The 23,033-nt window shown below is 40.7% G+C and overlaps 2 protein-coding genes across 5 annotated transcripts in view; one reads left to right on the forward strand and one right to left on the reverse strand.

Moving 5' to 3' along the window:
• Positions 1–11,675, forward strand: part of impdh1a (IMP (inosine 5'-monophosphate) dehydrogenase 1a) — a 13,344-nt gene extending 1,669 nt beyond the window's left edge. Inside the window, exons 2-16 of one of the 4 annotated variants that reach the window (XM_077515700.1) lie at positions 889–987; positions 2,906–2,954; positions 3,488–3,589; positions 3,671–3,775; positions 5,638–5,844; positions 5,906–5,993; positions 6,108–6,307; positions 6,399–6,489; positions 6,564–6,659; positions 7,653–7,796; positions 8,127–8,268; positions 8,361–8,504; positions 9,133–9,216; positions 9,435–9,451; positions 9,820–11,673. In XM_077515700.1, coding sequence (XP_077371826.1) covers positions 889–987; positions 2,906–2,954; positions 3,488–3,589; positions 3,671–3,775; positions 5,638–5,844; positions 5,906–5,993; positions 6,108–6,307; positions 6,399–6,489; positions 6,564–6,659; positions 7,653–7,796; positions 8,127–8,268; positions 8,361–8,504; positions 9,133–9,216; positions 9,435–9,451; positions 9,820–9,923 — 1,672 coding nt within the window. In that variant the 3' untranslated portion in view covers positions 9,924–11,673. Of the gene's footprint in view, positions 1–888; positions 988–2,905; positions 2,955–3,487; positions 3,590–3,670; positions 3,776–5,637; positions 5,845–5,905; positions 5,994–6,107; positions 6,308–6,398; positions 6,490–6,563; positions 6,660–7,652; positions 7,797–8,126; positions 8,269–8,360; positions 8,505–9,132; positions 9,217–9,434; positions 9,452–9,819 lie in introns of all 4 variants that reach the window. The other 3 variants (XM_077515703.1, XM_077515701.1, XM_077515702.1) reach the window with 3 other exon arrangements.
• prrt4a (proline rich transmembrane protein 4a) lies at positions 10,898–19,438 on the reverse strand. The gene is made up of 4 exons (XM_077515699.1): positions 19,414–19,438; positions 18,592–19,084; positions 17,990–18,514; positions 10,898–14,282 (listed from the first exon to the last, which is right to left on the reverse strand). The coding sequence occupies exons 3-4, from the start codon at positions 18,453–18,455 to the stop codon at positions 12,229–12,231; spliced, it is 2,520 nt and encodes an 839-aa protein (XP_077371825.1). The 5' UTR covers positions 18,456–18,514; positions 18,592–19,084; positions 19,414–19,438; the 3' UTR covers positions 10,898–12,228.
• Positions 19,439–23,033: the final 3,595 nt, after the last annotated feature.

Genomic DNA, 23,033 nt, shown 5'->3' on the forward strand with positions numbered 1-23,033 from the left:
AGACTGGCGTGATGTGCAAGTCAGAAAAAAAAAAATTGGTGACAATGTTTGGTGAGGTAAATTGATTTCAAAAGAGATGGAACGTGAGCTGCAATTTACATTTCAATAGGTAAGTTGATTCAAAAATAGACATAGGCTAGTGAAAATCCAGTCATAGTTAACGATAATTGAGGGACAGGTTAATTTATTTTTGTGTTGCTCGGATTAGCACAGACATGCTCATTTGATGCTAAGATGGGTAGCAGGCTAGAAATTGAATTAAACTAGAATAAATGTGAACCTCTTGATGAAATTTCAAAGACAACACATTTTTATCATTACTTCGGTTAGTGGTAGGGCTGGGTAATAAATCAAATTCATTCGATTTATTTTCATTTTAAAAATCGAATCGTTGAAAACTTGCTAAATCATGAAATTGAGTTTTGTCTTCTGGATCATTCAATGATGTTTTTATTTTCTGTTACATCCAAATGTTATTGTGATTTGTAATACTGTATTGTATAAGTGGCAGAATGGTGGATGGGTGATTTACAACACATGCTTATAATAGCTACCAACTAATTGTGGCATTTAAGCACAAACTATGAATGTTAGGTTTATGTTAAAACTGATTTAGAATCAGTATACATTATTGTCTGAACATTTTGCACAGGATTTATTTTTGAATAAATGAAACCTTTATATTAATGTTTGTTGGGTTTAATATATTAAAACTGATTAAAATCATAATTGTCCGGAATGACTGAAAAAAAATCTAGATTTTATTTAGTTTGTGGTAGTCGATTTCTTTTTCAGCCACACAAAATTGACCAAGTGCCTTTTTGTTTCCACACATTATAAAAAGGTTTATTCCACAAATTCTGAGCATGTTTGTGTTTTGTACCTCAGCATGACCGACTACTTGATCAGCGGAGGCACAGGCTACATTCCCGAGGATGGGCTGACAGCACAACAGCTCTTTGCGATTGGCGACGGGCTGACGTACAAGTAAGGGATGACAACAACACGGTCGTGAGCACAACATACGCTTCCCCAGATGACACAGAAAGTTATGCAGTGTCTTCCATTAACTGTGTAATCTTGTCAGTGATAACATATTACTGCATGGGTTTTATATGGAGGATTATTTTGAGGAGTACTATTTTCAAGGATGACTGAGTGCTGAGTGAATGTTAAAAGCATGCATGTGTGTGCGTGCGATAATGGTGTCACTTGTTTCCTTTATGGGCGTCATACTGTTTGCAAGCTTTATCAGTGTCAAGCGGATAAATTCGGAACTGAATATTTCCATTTGGATAGGAAGATTAATGTTTTAAATAAGGGAACATTTAAATGTAAACTGAAGCTTACCCTTGCTCGCCTTAAAAGACATATTTTTCCACAATGTAATAAATGTATTGATAAAAGCTATCAGGTTCTTTGGTGAAAATACAAAAAGGAAATATACCAATTTCCAACGCACTTAACTCTTTGACCGCCAAAAATGTTTAATAACGATTAGTAAAATCACGACGTATGCCGCCATAAATGTTAAATGACGTAAACTAAGTTTTTTGTTTTTATTTTTTATTTTTTCATCAGTGCAACGTCTTAAGTGCAGCACTGCCTGGTCAATGGGTTGTGGAATCAAAAACACTCCAACTATGGCCAGCAGATGCAAGCATTATATCTCTTTCCGTGAATGATCATATACCATATATCAAAGTTTTATTTTTTTGATAACGCGTGGCAGTAAAAGAGTTAAGTCAATTTTACTTATATTAGGGGAGACCGGGGCTAGTTGTATCATGGATAAGTTGTCACATTGCAATTTTCTTCTCCACCAGAGGGCGCAACGAAAAAGTGGAATACTAGTTTTCTTCGTATAAATGGTCAGGGGTTGTGTACTGTCTGAGAAGAGAATAGCACATTGTGAGCTGAGATGAGTGCCAGTTATCTGTTTTGCACAACCCAAAGTAAATGTTTTCACCTTCATATATTTCGAAACAGGCGTCATACATAGACAGGACTCGTTAGAGGAGAGATTCAGGCATCTTGTCATGCCTCAGTCACTGCTCTGTTTTAAGCTAACTTTGAACTAGAGCAAGTTTTAGCCAACATGGTCGTTTGGGGCAACTTGTCTCAATCATTTTGGGGTTTGCTGTCACATATGCAAAGAATAGACAAATGAAAAATGCACCTCTGGCAATTCTGTTGTGTATGCCAGAATTGTTCTTCAGATGATGAGTCTGAAGAATGAGGAATTTAGTTTGATAGGTTTTGTTTCATTGATCCATCCATCCCTTAACTGTAATGCTTTATTTTTTTTTTTTTATTTAATCTCAAATTTCCAGTTTAAGGGAAGCAAAACAGACATTTGAGGCTGAGAGCTATGACCTACATGCCAGTAAAGACTTTAATTCAATTCATTTCATAATATTTTATGTTAAAGTGACTCAATGACTATAGTAAATTGTCAAGATCAATGATAAACAATTTATCTGGCTGTAAATGCAAACAAACAAAAACAAAACAGGAGAACAAGGATAATTTTGTCCTTGTTTCATTAGTTGCAAAATCCAATGTGACATCTTACCCCGTATAGTGTGACAACTTACCCACTGATGGGGCAACATGTCACATGTTCACTCCTTCTATTTGATGGCTTATAACTCTGCACCGACACAAGGTACAAAAATGACATGAACACGAAAAATATCCCCAAGACTTTCGTCTTTCATCTGGTATACGTTTTGTTTATATATGATGTATTGATTCCAAGAAATATATCAAAGCATAAAAAGTGATACAACTAGCCCCGGTCTCCCCTACATTCTGCCAAATTCTAATGAAGTTAAGCAAGTACAAATGTAATGAGCCAATCAGATACAATGCTTAAAACATAGATTTTGTCTCCCCTTCCCAGTGACTTCGTGATCTTGCCTGGTTTCATAGATTTTACTTCTGATGAGGTGGTGAGTATCAATAGCCATTGGGATTTGTTTTTAAACTATGTAAAACACTTTGAGTTGCATTTTTTGTGTGAAAAGTGCTATATAAATAAATATTGATTCACTGATCGATTGATGGACCACAGTTCATTTCGTGAAAAATTGACCAGTGACACTGCGGTATCACCCCACACAATCTGCATTGGTGTATCGCATCCTCGCCTTGTTTTCACCTCTGCTAACTCGACTGGGACGTTTAATTGATTTCATTCGCGGGTCACATGGGCTGTTGTTTGTGAGCAGGTGCTCGCTACAGTCATACACCTGTGTTACCTGACCTCAAGCAATTGAATTCAGTCTCTGGGGTTGACTTTTGGGCACATTGCGTGCAATGAAACAAAATTATCATTTGGTTAACAAATGAGCTTCAGATGCAAATCTGCGATGTGGTCTGAGCATGGGCACACTGCAGTGTTTGCAAATGTAATCGCCCAGCTTCAATGCAGTTCATGTGATAAACTCACATTGTGGTCCGCCAAATGCTTGCGGTTTTGTAGGACCTAACCTCTGCATTAACACGGAAGATCACTCTGAAGACGCCCCTCATTTCATCTCCCATGGATACAGTCACAGAATCGTCCATGGCCATCGTTATGGCAGTGAGTTCAGCCACACTTCAGCTCATGTGGCATGTTTTTGGTCATCCAGTTGATCTGTCTGATTTCCTCATACCAAAAAAGTACCTGTCGTCTCTGTTTGGCTGGTTTCAGTTGATGGGTGGAATTGGAATCATTCACCATAACTGTACAGCTGAGTTCCAGGCCAATGAGGTGCGCAAAGTCAAGGTATGATATGCCATTAGCGATGATGCAACTCAAATGATACTTTTAGGATGTTTTCACATATTATCCCCGTTTAGAAGCAGTACATACGTTTATTTTTTTCTAAATCAACATGGTCTTGATCCTTTTAAGACATCCAAACCACCAGGGTTCCCTCATACAAACCCAGTTTTAGTATGTTTTAAAATTTTGTGAGTTTTATGCATTGGTGTGGTTTGTTTGGACACCAGCTTTTCTCCTATTTCTCATATTTGAGATGCATTTCAGTTTTTTGGGCATTTTTCTATATGGAATAAAGAAACCAGGTAGAAATGGACCAATGAGCTGATTCTGATCTGAAAAAGCGGAAAATAGGTGTGAAATCTGATTGATTAGTAAGCCTGAAATTTGTCAAAACAAACTCAAACCTTGTCGGGGCGTCACATTTTATTCACGACCTTGTACATTTATCTCTGATGTGAACTCAAAGTTGTCAAGATTTACTACTTGGTATTGCTGCTGTATTTGCTGAGGCCCTAGATGACAAACTGGATCATCTTTAGAATCAACTTGCAATGTGAATGCGAAGAAATCTGAGTCCCTTTTTGTTTATTTGTTTGTTTACTTTTTTTTCTTAATTCTTTTGGTTTTGTCTGGACCAAATGACCTGTTTTTGTAAACTCGGTCTGTTTCCCCTTGTTTCGTTTCTTTTCACATTACTTTGTTGTTCTCCATTAGTGTGCTTTGCTTGGTGAAATGTCATCGAGACCATCTCTACTGTATCTAATGTTGTTAGTTGTAATGTATTTTAGTTCTTTTACTCCTTGTCTACAAGAAACCAAACAGGGGAGGGTTGGTCCAGTAAACTTGTTCAGACCAGAGAAAGCTAACTAAAGTCATGAAACCAGCTTGATTAGCCTTTTTGTACTAATGTGAATGCTCCGATGCTGATGTACTGCCTGAAAAACAACAGAGAGAGAGAGAGAGAGAATGTAGGAATAATTGTAAATAATAAGTTATCATACATTTGCCGCAATGAAGAATGCTTTGCTTTGCACTCACATTCACATAGCCTAGCCATATATGTTTTCTTATCATATATTTGCTGCCATGAAGGACTGCTTCTGCTTGCAATGAAGACTGCCTTGCTAGCAAAAAAGAATTCCTTCTGCTTGCAATGAATGTTCTTGCTTACATTCACATAGCCTGGCTAATTTGAAGATGACTCAAAAAGCTGAAGAACCACAACATCTAATGCAGCAGAATGGTTCGAGACAGTCTGCTGAGGTCGCTTGTTTTCTGTTAAAGAAATGATTGCAAACGTGACCACACATGCACTCAGCAATCATCCACTCACATCCACAACACATAGACAAACAAGTACATTGTGTTCCAACTATGCCTTGCATTTGCATTTTTTGCGTTGGAACACCCATGTAACTAGGGGCGGGGAAAAGGCATGGAAAACCAAATAAATAGAGAGGGTGAGGAGAGGAATCTTCAGAGAGTGCAGAACTGAATTGTCTCAGTCAGTTCCTCTCCTCTCTCCTCGCGAGCCCTGAACTGAGTGTCTTCTCTCCTTTTTGTGTCGTGTTTTAATAGATGTCAAACAGGTAACCCTGACAGAGAACCAGAACAGGAACTGGAATGTTTTTTCTGTTATTTTGCTATGTGGACAAAAAGAAATTATGTCCCACTGTTCACTTTTGTCTAGTCCAAATCTGTCACTGATTAGGTAAACTTGGTCAATTTCCATTGTTTGGCAAAACAGAAAAGAGGTTTGAGTAAGACCGACCAAACGAAGCTAATGTGAAAGTGTTTTTAAAAAAGGACTCCATGCTTACAAACAACCGATGGCTTAATCTGGCATATTTTGTTCTTGTCAGAAATTCGAACAAGGCTTCATCACAGATCCCGTGGTAATGAGCCCCCGCCACACGGTAGGTGACGTGTTCGAGGCCAAGATCCGCCACGGTTTCTCTGGGATCCCTGTTACAGAGACTGGCAATATGGGAAGCAAGCTGGTCGGCATCGTGACTTCCAGAGACATTGACTTTCTATCTGAGAAGGACCATGACAGACCCCTGGAGGAGGTATGTATTCATTAATACATTAATATGTGTCATTTAGATTCCATCTGACCTGTTTTTATAGGCGATGACAAAAAGGGAGGATCTAGTCGTCGCACCTGCTGGTGTCACACTAAAAGAGGCTAATGACATTCTTCAACGTAGCAAAAAAGGTAAACATGGGTTACGGGAGAGGAAAAATAATCAATACTTATCAATCACTACCCCAAACACACATATTTAAAAAAAAATATATATATATATTTTTTTTTATTCTATTTTTTTAGGCAAGCTTCCGATTGTCAACGACAGTGACGAGCTGGTGGCCATCATTGCCAGGACCGACTTGAAGAAGAACAGAGACTACCCTCTGGCTTCCAAGGACTCCCGCAAACAGCTGCTCTGCGGGGCAGCGATCGGCACCAGGGATGATGACAAGCACAGACTGGACCTCCTCATGCAAGCGGGGGTGGATGTGGTGGTCCTGGTAGGTCAAGCTCATAATTTTGAGGGAAAAAAAACATTACATTTAACAACAAAAAAGCTGGATCACCTTCACGTAACCATCTTCTTACAAGGACTCCTCCCAGGGTAACTCAGTTTACCAAATCAACATGATCAACTACATCAAACAGAAGTATTCTGAACTCCAGGTGGTTGGAGGAAACGGTGAGCTTGTTTACTGTGAGATCTGTCATTACCGAGCATCATCACCACTTCTTCACACGGTTGTCTCTCTCTAGTGGTAACAGCTGTTCAGGCTAAAAACCTCATTGATGCTGGCGTGGATGCCCTCAGGGTGGGCATGGGCTGTGGCTCCATCTGCATCACCCAGGAAGGTAAATGTCTGTAAAGCATTCGCAAACAAGCATTCACCCATTTACAGTTGTGTTTTTATTTTATCAAGACAAAAATTGGGTTGACCAATCACTTAGCAATTCACCACTGAGACAAACTGTTAGCCAGCTAACAGGCACATCAATTAAAGCTGTCTCTAAGTCAGAGGTTGCTTTTGTAGGCCAATGACATCATAATACCTTCATAACTCAAAACCTTTTTCAAATGTAACACACAAATTGGGCTCAGGTAATGTTTGCAAGCTGAGCCCGTAGGCACTCTGATGTAATTTTCAGTCAACAAGTGGCAAAATGGCCACCCCCTGAGATGGATAAAAATGGGTGGGTTTTGCCGCTTAATTCACATTCTACAAACACAATATAATCAGAATGCCATCTTTAGACAAGTGATGCTGCATAGAGCATTTTATTATAAAGAATTTATTTATTTGACATCCACTTTAAATGTTCAGCGTTGAAAGATAAAGATGGGTTTGCTCAAGTGAACAGCCTGCGTTCATATTTGTGTTCCATTTGGATGGATGTATTTCCTGTGGTCTGTAACAACATGAAAAGATTAATCAGCAAAGCATCAATACCATGCATCTAGCATGTACACGACCATGTTACATAAATAACTCTATTTGTTTGGGCATCACATATTCAGTTGTTCAATGATTAAACACAAACAAACCACCTTAGTCTGAATAATAGACTTGAACAAATGGACTTGACATCCCACATCAGCAAACAAATACGATACCATAGGCACTTAATGCATACATTCCAACACATTAAATTCACCTTTTGGCATCCACGCACAATAATAAACAGTATGTCTGAACCTGAAAATGTAAAAAAAAACAAAACAAAACACACCATCATTTAAATGATTAGGGTTTTAATCTGTTAAAAAAAAAATCCCAGAGATAGTGGACTTCAATTACAGGGCGTTATTTTTGATCATTTGTTGCCTTTTTATTTTTGGCTTTAAAGTGATGGCATGCGGTCGACCCCAAGGTACATCTGTGTACAAGGTTGCGGAGTATGCCCGCCGCTTTGGAGTGCCTGTAATTGCTGACGGGGGAATTCAGACCCTCGGGCACGTGGTCAAAGCGCTAGCTCTTGGAGCGTCGACAGGTGAGACGTGAAATTCATCCTTCAATTTTTTTTTTTTGTACTTGTCCTCATTAGACGTATGCTCGAGCCTACACCCTGGACTGGTTGCTAGGTACATTAGGTCATTAGCCATTTCACTAGGTACGCCTGGATTATGTACAATGAAGCCGAACAAGAATTCTGCCTTTCTTAAGGTGACAAAGCTGTTTTGATTGACACTGTTAGAAAGCATTTATTTTGACGAAATGTTTGGTTGTGATTTGTTGTGTAAATGTCATCATACTGAGGGATGTTTGCTATTTTTGTTACTGTCGTTCGGAAAATTGATGCATGGATGTTTTCTATTCTCAGTGATGATGGGCTCACTGCTTGCGGCGACCACCGAGGCTCCGGGAGAATTTTTTTTTTCTGACGGGGTGCGTTTGAAAAAGTACAGAGGAATGGGGTCCTTGGATGCCATGGAGAAAAACAACAGTCTGAAACGTTATTTCAGGTGGGCTGACTGTAGGTGGGCCAATGGCTACCTTTTGCTTTCCTAATTTACACATAGCCTATTGTTGTTGGTTTTTTTGGGGGGGGGGACAGTGAGGGAGACAAGGTGAAGGTGGCTCAAGGTGTATCTGGGTCAGTCCAAGACAAAGGCTCTATCCAGAAGTTTGCGCCTTACCTCATTGCTGGCATTCAACATGGCTGCCAGGACATCGGAGCTAAGAGTTTGTCAATTTTACGGTAAGAAAAATAATAATCAGGGACCAACTCCTGAATGAGGACAAATACTGTATATGGCGCTTTGCAAATTCTCTCTCTGATGAGTGGGTAAATAACACACATGTTGCTAGGGAAAGGTCCTTGGCAAGTTAATGCAGATGGCTCAGATGCCCACCCACAATAGGAAGGACAGGGAGGTGTGGCAAGAACAGGAAGTCACAGACCCACGTGCACGCTTACTCAATACAGATGAGATATTGAACCACTATTCTGTATTTGCTATTAAAAAGAGTTATAGTGCATGTTGCATCACTTGTTGCTGATAAAAGTCATGGGACACAATCATTTGTGACTGTCACCAACAAAGTAAACAATCAATTATGTGATGCTTGCTAGAAGCTAGCAGGAATATTTTCCACATTTTCCAAAATAGGGATGTTAGAAAAGATTTACTTGCTTGTTTAATGTCACATTTGATGTGTGGGCAGGCACTCCTGAGATTCAACTATTTGTAAACAAACACTCAAGTCAATTTATAGTCTCTCCTTAAACCATTGATTAGAAGCAAAGAGATACACCACCATCTGCTGGTTGAGGCTAGGTACTGCCTCCCTGCATCTAATCGTTTTATTTTATTTTTTCATCTCAGATCGATGATGTACTCTGGAGAGCTGAAGTTCGAGAAGAGAACAATGTCTGCTCAGATGGAAGGTGGCGTCCACGGCCTTCACTCGTAAGTATTTTCTGGAACATTTACCCTCAAAGCTTTCCTTTTCCATTGTGTGCATTTGCCGTGCAATTTGAATCATTTGTCTGTAGCGTGGTGACAGACCCCTACCAACCCTCTCCTGTTTTGCACTCACTTTATTCAGCCCTGTTGTTGGATGCAATCGCCATGAAACATCATACTTGTCTTCTCTCTTCCTCTTCTTATTCATGCTGTCATATTAGATATTCTTTTGTACCATGTAAGTACATCCATGCTGCTTTTTTCCTTCATCTTCTTGTACTGTTCATGGCCTGTTTCTCAGTGGCCTCGACCCAAATACAGTCACCTTGTTTCCCAATGTTTATTGAGCTAATTGATATACATTCTGCAAGACCATTTAATGGTGGACTATTAAATTGATGTGACTGTCACTATCTGTCGCTGGCATAGCTAGATGGAAAACTTTGTTGTAAATTAACAATTTTTGGTCCAATTAACTGAAACGGGATCATTTTATATCGCACTCCTGGAATGGTTGGGAATCACTAGTCTGACAGACAGTGTGATAATGTCATCACCACATGTAAAAAAATTTGTCAATTTTCACTAATTTTTCTTCACTTGCAGTTATGAGAAGCGACTTTACTGAGGCCGGAGGAAAGGGAAACACCCGCTCGGGACCGGATGTCCCTGCCCCGGCCCTGCTGAGCAGACGAACAACGCACACGTGAACAGGCTACCGAAATCTCACCTTCATATTTAATATTTAACAATCAATCGTCTAATAGACATCATACACTGCATTGCTTCTCTCATGAACTTGTCGAGTTGACTTTTTTTCAAGAGCAAACTGGCATTAGTGAATTAATTATGTGACCGGATTTGTTACTTTGTCATGTTTGGGGGTCTCATATTTTAAGAATGATTATGTGTGTGTCCCACTTTAGGGAGCTTTGAGATACTCATCTCATTAGGTACACCTGCCCGGGCTCTGACTCTTTTTTTTTTCTTTTTCTCCTCAATACAGCCTGCCAAGCATTGATATTATTGCGACTTCTGTTGGTTATTATTATTATTTTTTTTTGCTTTACATTAGCATTTTTTTCCCCAAGCGAAATAATTGACCAGCATTCTACCTTTGGCCACATTGTGGCACAAGACTCTAGTTAAGATAAGCCATTTTAAATTAAAAACAAAAACTTTTCCACAATTAGAAGCGGAAGTTTCAAATACAACTGGAACTTATTCACTGCCGTCAACACGTTTAGGTGCCAGTCCGAGCCCTGATTTTAAAATATAAAAGTCTCACCTGTGTATAAGTCGCAGGACCAGCTAAACTATGAAAAAAAGTGTGACTTCCAGTCCGAAAAAAATATGGTGTATATATTTGTTTATTTGTTAAACTAATATACCTACCTTGGCCTATTTATCCATTTCCACACAGATTGTATACAGTGTACACATACTGAGATCAATAACTATATACTGTATATATACAAAATATCAATACATTTTAGACAAGTTTATATTTTTGTGTATATTTAACAAATTGCTTGTTATCATAGTTTACAATGGCGTAGTAATGCACTGCATAAAGAGATGACGTTGGATTGTATGGGTGTACCTAATTAAGTGTCCACTGAACATGTTTTGCTTAGAAACTCGGGCAATAAGAAGAAAAACATTTTGTGCTTTTAAAATGTAACATTTTATTTCATCATGAATGGAAGGCAACACAAACGTGAACTTATTGAAAAAAGATTTTTTTTTTTTTTTTTTTTTTGGCTGATTTTTGGAGAAAAATAAACATACATTCCTCCATTAGCATCTCAGTTCAGTGCAAATTCAGGGGTTTTCACAATATTAAGTACAGTGTGTAATCTCACTCAGGATCTTCTGGTGTCTTTATATAAAATGGTTTGCCTAATTACGACATAAGGAACAAACATACAAACTTGTACAGAGATGTAATAATGTGTATTTTTCTTCTTGTGTCGTAAAAGGGCCTGTAGTTGTGCGCGTGCGTGTGTGTATGTGCGTTTTTGTGACTGCTGGAACGTGCACATTTGTTTTTTTGAATAAATAGACAACAGTGATTGACAAAAAGCTCATGTTCTGATAATTGATCATGTTTGATTGACACTGTCAGAGTTCATTTAAAAATTGTTTGTTGTTGCAATCCATTGCACTATACTGAAAGCAATTTGTAATATTTGGTCTATTTCTTGTAGAAAATTAGGTAAAATTATTATTTACATATATTTGTGCATTTTTCTGACAGTGTCAATCAAAACTAAGCATTGCTATCACAATAAGAAGACAACTGTAGCTCTTGTATCTCATTAGATTGCAAAGGTATAACTAATTTTATATCCAGTAAATGTCACCACTATGAATAAAATCATTTAAATTATGGGATTAAAAAAAACAAAACAAAAACCGGTCATCACAAGACTATAATAGCTGTTTTCCTGCTGTGATTAGTAATGTGATTAAATTCACTCCAGAAATCTTCTTATATAAACATATACAAAATTAGTCTATAGTAAAATATATGAATTATATACAAAACAAATTCAAAATGTGGGGAAAATAAGTTAAGGTTTATATACTGCAAAATTACTATACATGTACAATCTCAATAAATTATGATATACGTCAGTTTATTTTAATAAAGTTTAAAAACTCATATTCTTATTTGTTAATTTTTATATATTAACCGTGGGGAAATGCTTTTCAAAGGCAATTTCTACCTAATATACGTATGGAAATTTATTTTGATTGTTTCTTATGATGGCTTCCAAGTTTTTGAGATGGTGAATGTCAGAATTGCTGTTATTTTAGCATTATCAAAATTCTAACATATGAAATATTTCTTGACATGGTATGTTTTTTTTAGATGCACCTATACCTTCCCAATCCCCACATTATTTACTCTGGATATTTCTCTGTTAAATAAGCATATTTATACATTTATCTAAAAAGTATAATCTCATCATGTGCACTCAAAACGCATACAGAGACTTCACTAACAGGCTACAGTTCAATGGTGTCACTGCAAATGCTCAAAGCATCAATTTGCTTGCACACATTGACAAACTCCGCCTGCACGGCCAGATCCCATTCCAGCTGCTTGCTCTCGCTCAGGTGTTTAGTCCCTGCCAATCGTTCAGATTGCTGGCCATCTTTGGAAGCCACGCTCAAGGTTCGGTAACGGACGTAGTTAGACAAGTGAGGGATAGCACGTGGGAGGTTGTTCTGTGCCATGCCTTGCCCTCTGTTGGCCCAGGAATTGGAGCGCAGCTTTCTTGTCTCCTTGGCTTTGCTACACAGGCCCAGAGTTGAACCAGAAATACTTCCTTTCCAATCAGACTTCTCTGATGACATGGGTGCTTTGTTGTGTGATTCCAGTATACCGTGAGGTTGGGAATGTTTAGAATTGTTCTCTTGATCCAGGTCGCAACACGAAGAGGTTCGATAAAGAGAACTTTTCTCACAGGCAGTCCCTTGTTTTGATGTGCCTTGTTTAGGAGAACCCAGTGAATGGCTGGAGGAACTAGGAAAGAGTCTTGGCAAGCCAAATATACTGTGAGCGAATAGGGATTCACTAAACAGAGCCTGATCTATGCTGCGGGACAGGTCTATTGGAGATGGAGGCCGTAGGTCCACTGTAGAGTCAGCCCCTAAACTCAGAGAAGATAGATGGAAGTCTACATTTTTAGGCTTGTGCACTGGGCTTGTGGGTGTCGGGAGTAAAGTTGTCTGGCATTGGTTTGGCAGAGAGATAAAGGCAAGCCCATTTGCAGGAGGATCTACCATCAAGCCAAGAGGAAGAACCTCCGACTGTCCCTTTGTCGTGACACCACACACTACCATCTTTTGTGGTTTGTCTTGAGACCCGGAAATTACAGGTGAATTTGCATGTCCCGGAGAGGGCAAGGTGACTCCGCGAGAGGGCGAGCTGCAGGACAGTCGAGACCATGTACCTGGCCTTGGATGAGCCTTGAAAGACGTGTTTTGACAGAACAGAGGATGCGTGCCAATGAGAGACAAACCAAGGCAAACTCCGGCCTCACATAACCTGCATCCGATCTGATATCCCCACCAGGGCCAGGGCAGGAAGCCATAGCTTTCAACCCCGCCAAAACCAAGAGCGTGTAAGATTCCATAGAGCTGTAGGCCTCCGCATCCTAACAAACACAAGGAAGCTCCGACTCCGGCACCTGCTGCCCGGCCCCAGTCTTCCACTTTTGCAAAGGGGCAACTTGCGTGGTGAGTCAACTCAGGAGATCCTCCACACTCCCCGTTGTCATCTAGCCTGTAGATGTGTTTGGTGTCCACTTGAATCAAACAGTAAAATATGACATAGGAGCTTGAGAGAAAGAGTGCCAAACACACAAAGACGCATTGAGGGACCAGGAGAATGATAGTGGGGAGGCTGTGAAAGAGCTGGAGAATTCCAATGCAGCCTAGAGAAACACCAAAGTGCACCAGGGATAAAGAAAGCAGGAGGCAAGGTTTGGGGAGGGCAGACAGTGAGGGGGAGATGGCGAGCGAAAGGGAAAGACGCTTGCGGGAGCGCAGAGAAAGAAGGAAGAAGGCCAGGGCGAAGGCGGATATCAGACAAGGGAAGGGAAGCTGGGAGAGCAACAGCGAACTCAGAGGAGGGAGACGGTCTTGATGTCTGTAAGCGTCATAGAGCAAGCAGAACGCCTGAGTTCCTGCGAATCCGAGAAGGAACAAGTGCAGCAAGGTGAAGTAGGGGCTTCCAGATGGACAGCGAAAGGGCAAGCCCAGTAGGCAAACCACTGAAATCAGGCCAAACACCGTAAAGATGGACCCAAGACCGTAAATGTGGGCTTCCCAGGCAAATCCCCATGTGGCGAGGGCAGTGTTCCAGTCCGAGTACAGAGGAACAAAAAGAGCAGGACTATGATCCAGAGAGGGACTCTGGGAGTCACTGGGTGGAAATTCATCCTGGTACATGGGAGTCCAGGTTGGGATAGTTGTTCCACACGGTGTGACTGATGTCTGGAGAGGACCACTAGGCTTTGGGAGTTGCTGGTCATCATCAGCGCCTTGGGTACCATCTATCAAATGACAAGAAAATAACATTTGAGTTGGAAAAAGAGAATTAAGCTGTCATGATCATGTGCTTTTGTACTGAAAGGTTTGCTTTGTTCCTAGTGCTTGGTAATGGTCAGGGGGTTGTGAGGAGCCCCAAGGGTAAACCTGTTCAGCGTTATCATTAGTTTCAAAAGGGTGGATTTATATGAGCGAGTTGCCAGAATATTTTTTAGTACTTGTTATTTGCCCTTGTCAGTCATGTGCTTGTTTTCTCCACCACGTTCAGGGTTGTACCTGCTTCATTCCGGTTTTTCCAGTCTATTTTTGCTGCCTCACTTGTGTAGTGTTCAGTAGTGCATTTGATTCTGTTTGCTTAATACCCGTTTGTTCTAAACTTGTGTAGTTTCGAGTCATTTTTGCCTTACTTGCTTTTTGACTCAGAAATATTCTAGTATCGTTGGGAATCTTTGTGTTTGTTTCTTTTGGTTTCTGATATCAGTTTGTTCCTATACGGCTGTGTATTTTAATTATCTTTTTGCTGTCGTGGTTTGGGTTGGGGCTGGGTTAGTTTTTTTTGCATATGTCATGTTTTGGGTTGGGCGGCATGGTGCATGACTGGTTAACACGGCCGCCTCCCAGTGCTGAGGATGCAAGATCGAGCCCAGGCTTCGGTCTTCCTGGGTGGAGTTTGCATGTTCTTCTCGTACGTGCGTGGTTCTTCTCCGGGTCACCTCCCACATTCCAAAGACATGCATGGCAGGTTAATTGGGCGCTCTGAATTGTCCCTAGGTGTGCTTGCGAGTGTAGTCTTGATTTTTTTTAAATTTCCCCTCCGTCTGTGTCGGTGCATTGTTCTTGCTACACCCCAAACCATGCTTTGTTCCCCCTCGTCTTGTTTTCCCTTTTTGGACTTGGTTGTTTTGATTTCTCAGGTTATACCTTACTTTTGCCTCCTTGTTTTTGTTCATTAAACATTTTTTGGACTCCATGCCCCTGCTTCCTTGCTTGCCTTACATACACTTGACCCCAACCCCGGGTTTTCACTGGATGCTGTTGCGGTGCGGTTGCGGTGCGGTGCGTCTTGACTGCGTGCTCCGGACGGGTCAATTTTTTTGTCAATCCACACCGGCTCCGCACAGCTGCGGTCCGGCAGCTCCGTCGCCGCCCACTTCCCAACGTGTCTCGCGGGACCGCGCGCGCGCGATCATGTGGCATTTCACAACGACAAACATACAGAAAGTCTGCTCAACAGAGAAGCAGAAAGATATGAGATTCCATGCAGCATCCTTTTTTTTGGTTGTCCTTGTAAAGTATATTAATAACGAGAGTCGGGTCAGTGCGGGTCCACTCTTTATTTCTGTCTTCCGCGTCCGGCTGCCGCTCAGTACGGCAAGCGAGACGGGCACAACAAGCAATCGCGAACATCAAACTCACAATACATTACAGTCCTTATAAAAAGGATGTGCCGTGTCATATATTATTTTGTGGTTTTCCACCTCCAATATAAACCTATTCTCGTCCATGTTCGCTGGTGTCTAAACCGTGAATGAGCACATGGCCCGGCGGCGACGCCCACGTCACGTTTTGATGAAAAACTTGCGAAATAGGAGCTGGCGAGTGTTTTATTCTGAAAGGTAACCGGAAATTTATTTTGAAACTGCCTCGGTCTTCCTGTCCCGCTCGATGTGTTTTGTGCTAGCTTGCCATTTGCCGGAGGCCTACCGCTGCGGCGTCCGGCAAAAATAGAAAATAGGCTATCCTTGCGGAAGGCTTGCGGCACGCCGCAGGCCTTCCGCAGTCGACACGCAACGCACCCGCAAGCGGTGTAAACTGCACCATTCGAATGAATGGAATCTAATTGCTTGCGTCGCCGGACCGCACCGCAACCGCACCGCAACCGCATCCAGTGAAAACCCGGGGCAAGTCTCAACCCAACCTCCACTACCACCCTGACAGAACACTGTGCTTCTTAGTTGATTGTTCAATTCAGTGTCAGCTCTATTTTTGGGGTTCAACATTGTGGCACATGATCGTAACACAAGCGGTCTTGAAAATAGGATATTGGAGTGGACACACTGGATTGGTCGCTAGTCAATCATAGCACAATTAATTATACTCAGCCATACTTACAGTCACTGAGTGAGAATCAAAAAAGAAACGGATGTATCAATCTCATGACATTGATGATTAACTATCAGTATTCAGATACAATTCCGTGGATTGGGGACGATATGCTGCCCCGTGAGTGAAAATACAATCCATGCTTTTACTGTGTTTTTGGAGGCTCACATTTTCCTCAACATTTACCTCAACACAAACCCTAACTACGCCATGCCCCCCCCACTCCCTCCCACAGTCGTCATTGTAATGAAAACTGTAATTGGCATTGACCTTGAAGGGGAGGGAGCTCAGTGGCGCGCGACAGGACTACCTCCTCAAAACAAGCTAATTTCAGTATTGCTATAAAAACTGTAGTGCAACTCATATATTTTATGGTTTTCATGGTGAAAGCATGTTAGATATTACCTGGAAACTGTTTTAAAAGGAGAGATTGCGAGAAAGCGTCCTCCAAGATTGCAATCTCCCCACTGATGTACGGTACAGAAATGAAGTGGAGTATGTGAAGTTAATCCATTATAAAACAGAACACGCTTGTAAGTGGGTCACACAGAGAGTGGGGAGCAAGCTCAAGTAACGAGTGCACATGCGAGTGAGACAATATCGACTTCTCCGCCGCTCCCATTTTGCCCGGCTATTAATGCACTGAGGGGTTGTTACATGTTATTGAATCATTTCAATAAGATTCTGATGAGTGATGTGCACCTCATTCAGAAGAAAAGGATGCTCAGATTTATTAGTGGTTATAAATGGAATGTGTCCTAGTTCTTGTCCCCATTATCAAGGGATTTGTTCATCCAAAAACACCAACAAGTGCTTTTCCTTGGAATTTGCCATCTTTGAATGTCAATTGTTTCAGTGTGTGTGTTTCAGTGTATTGTAAAACTGTCACACATGGGAAGAGAATATTGTCAAAAGTGGGATGGATCAATTACAGCAACGCTCTTGGCTTCCATCCATTCTTTATAGCAGTTGTCCTCAATAGGGTTGCGTGTGAATTGGAATCTATCCCAGCTGATTTTGGGCGAGAGGCAGAGTACACATTAGACTGTTTAGGCGAGCCACCCATTTGCAGGACACAAATAGATAAACAAACAGCCACACCTATGGAAATTTCAATTTGGTAAATGGATGCATTTTTATCGACTGTAGGAGGAAGCGATACTCCGAACCTCAGAACTGTGATGCAGACATTCTTAACCACTTGGTCCAACTAGCAAGCTCTAGCAACTGAACTAGCTGTAGCTACAGCCTATAATACTGCCAAGGATATGGTAGAAAGCGAGAAGACTGTTATCTCCATGGGTGGAAAATTCAGGTCCAGAAAGTAAAAACAATGCACCAGTTTAGCTTTCGCCACAAACGAGCTTGTTTACCTGCTTGTTGATTAGACGCACCTGTGCTTCAAGTGTATTTTTTTTCTGAATCAAATATTTTGTCAGTCATGTAGTTTTAAGGGTTTTAAGGGTAATGTAAAGTGTTTTGAGATCATAGTTTGTGTTGTATTTACAGTTAAAGCACTAATTTAGACAACAATGAATTTTAGGAATGCTATCAATTACTATTCGCAGCAGGGCTTTGTGCCTATTCCCCGCAAATGGATGGACTCTACCTCTTTTTATCTCTGTGTTAGCTCCTCTAGTTGCAACCATATCTTCAAAGACAGCCTTTGTTGTAATGGTCCTCCCCGCTGTGCCAGTGGGTACAGATGGAGTGCTGTTCTCCTTGTTGGATGTCAGATCTGGAGCAGGCTGTCCAGTTGGGATAATGTTCAGCATAATTCCATCTGTTGAAGAAGCTATTGATGGGGTAACTTCTGCAGCACTCTCTGTCTCCAGTTCCTCTTCCCTTCGACGCGGCGGCATTGTCTCCTCCTCAACATCACTGTATTCACCGAGAACTCCCTGCTGACCATAGTCCCAACTCACAGATGGACTTGAGGAACGTCCGAGCACTTTTTCTCCAAAACCAGAATCAAAAGGTCTACGAGGGGATCCCTTGGGATGTTCTCCGGTTAGGAATGCGGAGTGAAATGATAAAAGCCATGACAGGAGGTAAAGAGTCCACCGAAAGAGCATGGTGAGCGTCTATGACAACCCACTTATCACATCTTGGATTGATGTCTTGAATTGTCCCCCTAAAAGCAAAATATCCATCAACATTTAAAAACACGAGCACAATTAGGCTAGAGCATGCATGTTTCAGCATTCTTACCTCATCGGTAGCCCACTCTGCTGCTTTCAACACTGGATCGCTGCATAACTGCACTCTCACTGCATAGTGCCTTTTTTTTTTTTTTTTTTTTTAAACACACACACAAGCACTCGCACGCACGCACACACTTGTAGACCCCACCTCCTGTAGATAAGGCCCACTCACTGCTCTCACTGACAGTGCTCTATATCAGCTGTTTCAAAGTGTGCTATCGTGGTACATGTGAAGACAAAAAAAAAAAAAAACACTGTTCACTTCAGATGTATTTCATTTTTAATTTAGTACATTTACATTTAACCCTAACACTTGTTTAAAACTCCATCCAAGCCTTGAAACTACAACTTTAAACCCTAACTTGAATGCCAAACCCTTGTTTAAGGACAGAAGTGACACAGGTCCAGTAGATTCAGTCAAATGACAGCTACATGCACGCAAGCCATACACACCAGGCTGTCATTAGCAGATGGATTCATATAATCTCCAGCAATTGCAACTAAGGGAGGACCAAAAAAAAAAAAAAAAAAAGACGGTTAGTAGCACCAATACAAGGCATACATAAAGATAACTTGACTAGATGAAGCCATCTATAAAAAGCAAAGTAAAGCCATGCATGGTCAAATGAGAGCAATCAGAGTATGCATTTATTTATCAGCACATAATGATGACAGCAGAACAGACTGAATAAACCTGTCCTGTAAGAGCCTCCACTGACACAAAACCAGGTGAAAGTGAGGAAACCCCACAAGGATGTCAAAATTACTTTCAATAAAGTTGAAATACTCTTCAATAAAAATAAATTACTGAAAAAGGTTTAATACTCACCCTAATCCACTTGTTGAAGCCAGTGGCAAACGTCTGATTTGTCCAGACTCTATAACTCATGTCTACAAAAAAAAGAAACAAATGTTAAAATAATAAAGTCTACCTTTCTCCATAATATGGAGCCCCTAAGCCAAGGTGACATGGTAGGAAAAAAACAACAACTTTGCGTTCTATCGCAAAACATTTTGCGTACCCTCGCAAAGATTACAGGTGTGACATATCAGGGGTGATTATTATTCACACGTGAATTTGTATTACAAGCTGGATGGATGTGAAGCCTCAAGCAATCGGAAACCTCAAATAATCAAGTTAAATCTTATTTCAGCAAGTGTGACTCTAGGACCCTTATGGTACGGAGCCCCTAAGGTGACATGGTAGAAAAAAAAAATAATAACTTTGCGTTCCCTCGCAAAACATTTTGCGTTCCCTCGCAATCTTTGCGAGGGAACGCAATCTTTACGTTCAAACGCAAAGTTGTTTTGCGAGGGAACGCAAAGTTGTTTTTTACGCTTACCATGTCACCTTAGCTGCGCCGTAAACACTTCCGGATCATCTTCCATGTGAACAAAAGCGACGTGTAAACAAAGCAGTGGAAAAATACATGCTCCATCCTAGTCGCTTTGGGAAAGCTTTCCCACTGCTTTGTTTCATGTTTACAAACGTTCCGTCCTCGTCGCCTTTGTTCACATGGAAGATGACCCGGAAGTGTTTATGGCGCAGCTAAGGTGACATGGTAAGCGAAAAAAACAACTTTGCGTTCCCTCGCAAAACAACTTTGCATTCGAACGTAAAGATTGCGTTCCCTCGCAAAGATTGCGAGGGAACGCAAAATGTTTTGCGAGGGAACGCAAAGCTATTATTTTTTTTTTCTACCATGTCACCTTAGGGGCTCCGTACCATAAGGGTCCTAGAGTCACACTTGCTGAAATAAGATTTAACTTGATTATTTGAGGTTTCCGATTGCTTGAGGCTTCACATCCATCCAGCTTGTAATACAAATTCACGTGTGAATAATAATCACCCCTGATATGTCACACCTGTTTTGAAGAGGGCGGAGCATGTCATCGATATCAAAAACGACATTCAACTCCCACGGGGCAACCAACATGGCAGCCAGCTCCCAGGTCCCACACACTAAAATCCATCTTTTCCTCTGGGCAACACGACCACCACCAAACATTCACACCATCTGTACACCAGTATGACTGGCACTGGAGGTAACGTGTGTAAAATGCCTTGCCTAAGGACTCAACTTGGAGAGAGTGGGAATTGAACAGCAGACCTTCTGGTTACTGGACAACCAGCTTTACCTCCTGAGCTAGAGCCCCCATTCACACCCAAAACGAAATAATTTTCAAAAGTCAATAAATCGCTCAAGGGACTGACATAAAATTATCTGATTGGCTGTTGACCAGATAAAGAGATTAAGATTCCTGACATCACATAGCTTCTGACATCACATAGCGTCTTACCAGTTGAAACTAGATGCTGGTTACGTCAGTTCAAAACAGACACTTGACCACACGGTCATGACCCAAATATAACCCTTGCATGACCAAGTCATGACATTACCAGTTTATAAAAAAAATAAATAAAAAAAAAGGCTACGCAAAGGGCGAGATACAAACGCACAACCTTCAGGTTGGGGGGCAGCCAGTATACCACCTGAGCCATGCCACTCCTGTTCGTATATTCCTCATACCTCCAAGTACGTTGGCCTCATTTTGGACACACTAGCAATGCTGTATAGTAGCAAACAAGAGCGGCATAGCTCAGGTGTTACAGTGGTTGTCTCTGAAGCTGATGGTCATGAATTAATTCCTCAATGCTTGAGTAACTTTTTTTTTTTTAATAAACTGGTCAAATGTACTCAATACTCTTCTTGTGAAATTTTCTTAGAATTTCTGAGTGAATACTGAAACATGGCTAAACATTTGAATATTTGATGGTAAGGATCCATCTGTTCAACAGTCATTGAAGAACCCCTTCTTCCAAAAAGAGTTCTCTGTATTGAAATTGTTCACACAGGAACCCTTAGCCTCAAAAGAACCCTTGAAGATTTTTATTTATTCGTTTTTTTTTTTTAAAGGGTTCCTCAGAAGCCCATAGTGCTGGGTAGAACCTCTGCACTTCATGAAGAACCCTTTTGGAACCCTTACTTGTGCTTGTACAGCATGTACTAGCTCTTGTTTGAAACCCTAACCCTGTTTTTAAATCCTAAATGTGTATTGACATTTGGCAGTGTACGTCAGATGACATGACTCAACTGAGCGCCACAAAAGCAGACAGTAGGCAACTGTTGTCAAACCACAGCAGATCAATACACAACATCAGATGCTATTGACGGCTGATGCTATTGTGGCCTTTGTGCTAAAAATGCAGCTCCGAGTCCGACCAAGAAAATTCTCTTTTGAATAGCAAAGCAGATGCATAATGCATGGTTATAATGGGGGAGGATGTTGAGATGTTGCAGCAGTAGTCTTATACTGGGAGCTTGAACAGACTGCTACAGAAAACCAACATATATGTTAATATAAGAAGGGAATGCATACATTTCCTAAGATTGGTTCTAAGACACTTAAATAGTCCCATCCTAAGTGAGAGGGAAAAAAATAAATAATAAAAATCCTAGATACTAATAATTTGTATACATACACACGTATGTACAATCTGCAGTACACAGTATATTATGCATATCAACCTACAGCTATACACTATATTTGTGCCTATTAATTTGTATTAATAGTTCAACATGATGCATTACATATATATGTGCATATGACGCGTATTAACATCTATGTGTATATGCTGTCACTTTAAATAACTATTTGGACTGTATTTATTACTTACTTCAGAACAACAGGCAATACATATATGTTTTCCACTTGTCTTCTTGTTTAGATTACATTAAATCTGGCCTCAAACACTGCTCATGAATTTGGATTTACTTCCTCAGGTGAAACTTATTTGCATACGCTTAATGTGGGCAGAGCTTGGCATCAATGTATGATGATCAGTTATTTGCTATGAAAAACAAAATGTCATCATAATCATATTAGCTCATATGTGGTGCATTTATCCAGTGTGGGGAAGGGGTGAAATCCACTGGCCTCGTGGCCTAATTCATTTCCCTGGTTCATTCTAAAATAGATGTTGATCCACATAACTTTGGATGTAAAACAAAGTCACACAATGACATTATCTCCTTCCACTGGCTAGCCCATGTTCGAAATTGCAGTCATCATATACGGCTGGGTATATTCGGTTTCTGCCGAATTCAAATAAAACCTTAGTTTCTTTCATGTACGTGGTCAAAATCTGTAAAGATAGTGCCAAATATACTCCTGTACTTTTTTTTGTCGGACTATAGTAGTAGAAGACGTTACACATTTTGTCAAACCCTTACCAAAAAGTAGTATACTTTAAGTACATAATATAGAGTATACTTAAGCATCGGCCTAACTAAGTTTATTTTTCGAGTGTACTCACTCTTGTACGAAAAATAAACTCCTTGGGACTAAATTGGCCCATTTTGTTACACTTAAAAATATTAATGTCATGTCTGGGCCTGGGTCGCGCCAAAGTTCATGCGCCAGATTTCATGACCCGTTATGTGTCTG

Source organism: Festucalex cinctus, chromosome 3 (genome assembly GCF_051991245.1).
Source record: "Festucalex cinctus isolate MCC-2025b chromosome 3, RoL_Fcin_1.0, whole genome shotgun sequence".
Lineage (NCBI taxonomy): Eukaryota > Metazoa > Chordata > Actinopteri > Syngnathiformes > Syngnathidae > Festucalex > Festucalex cinctus.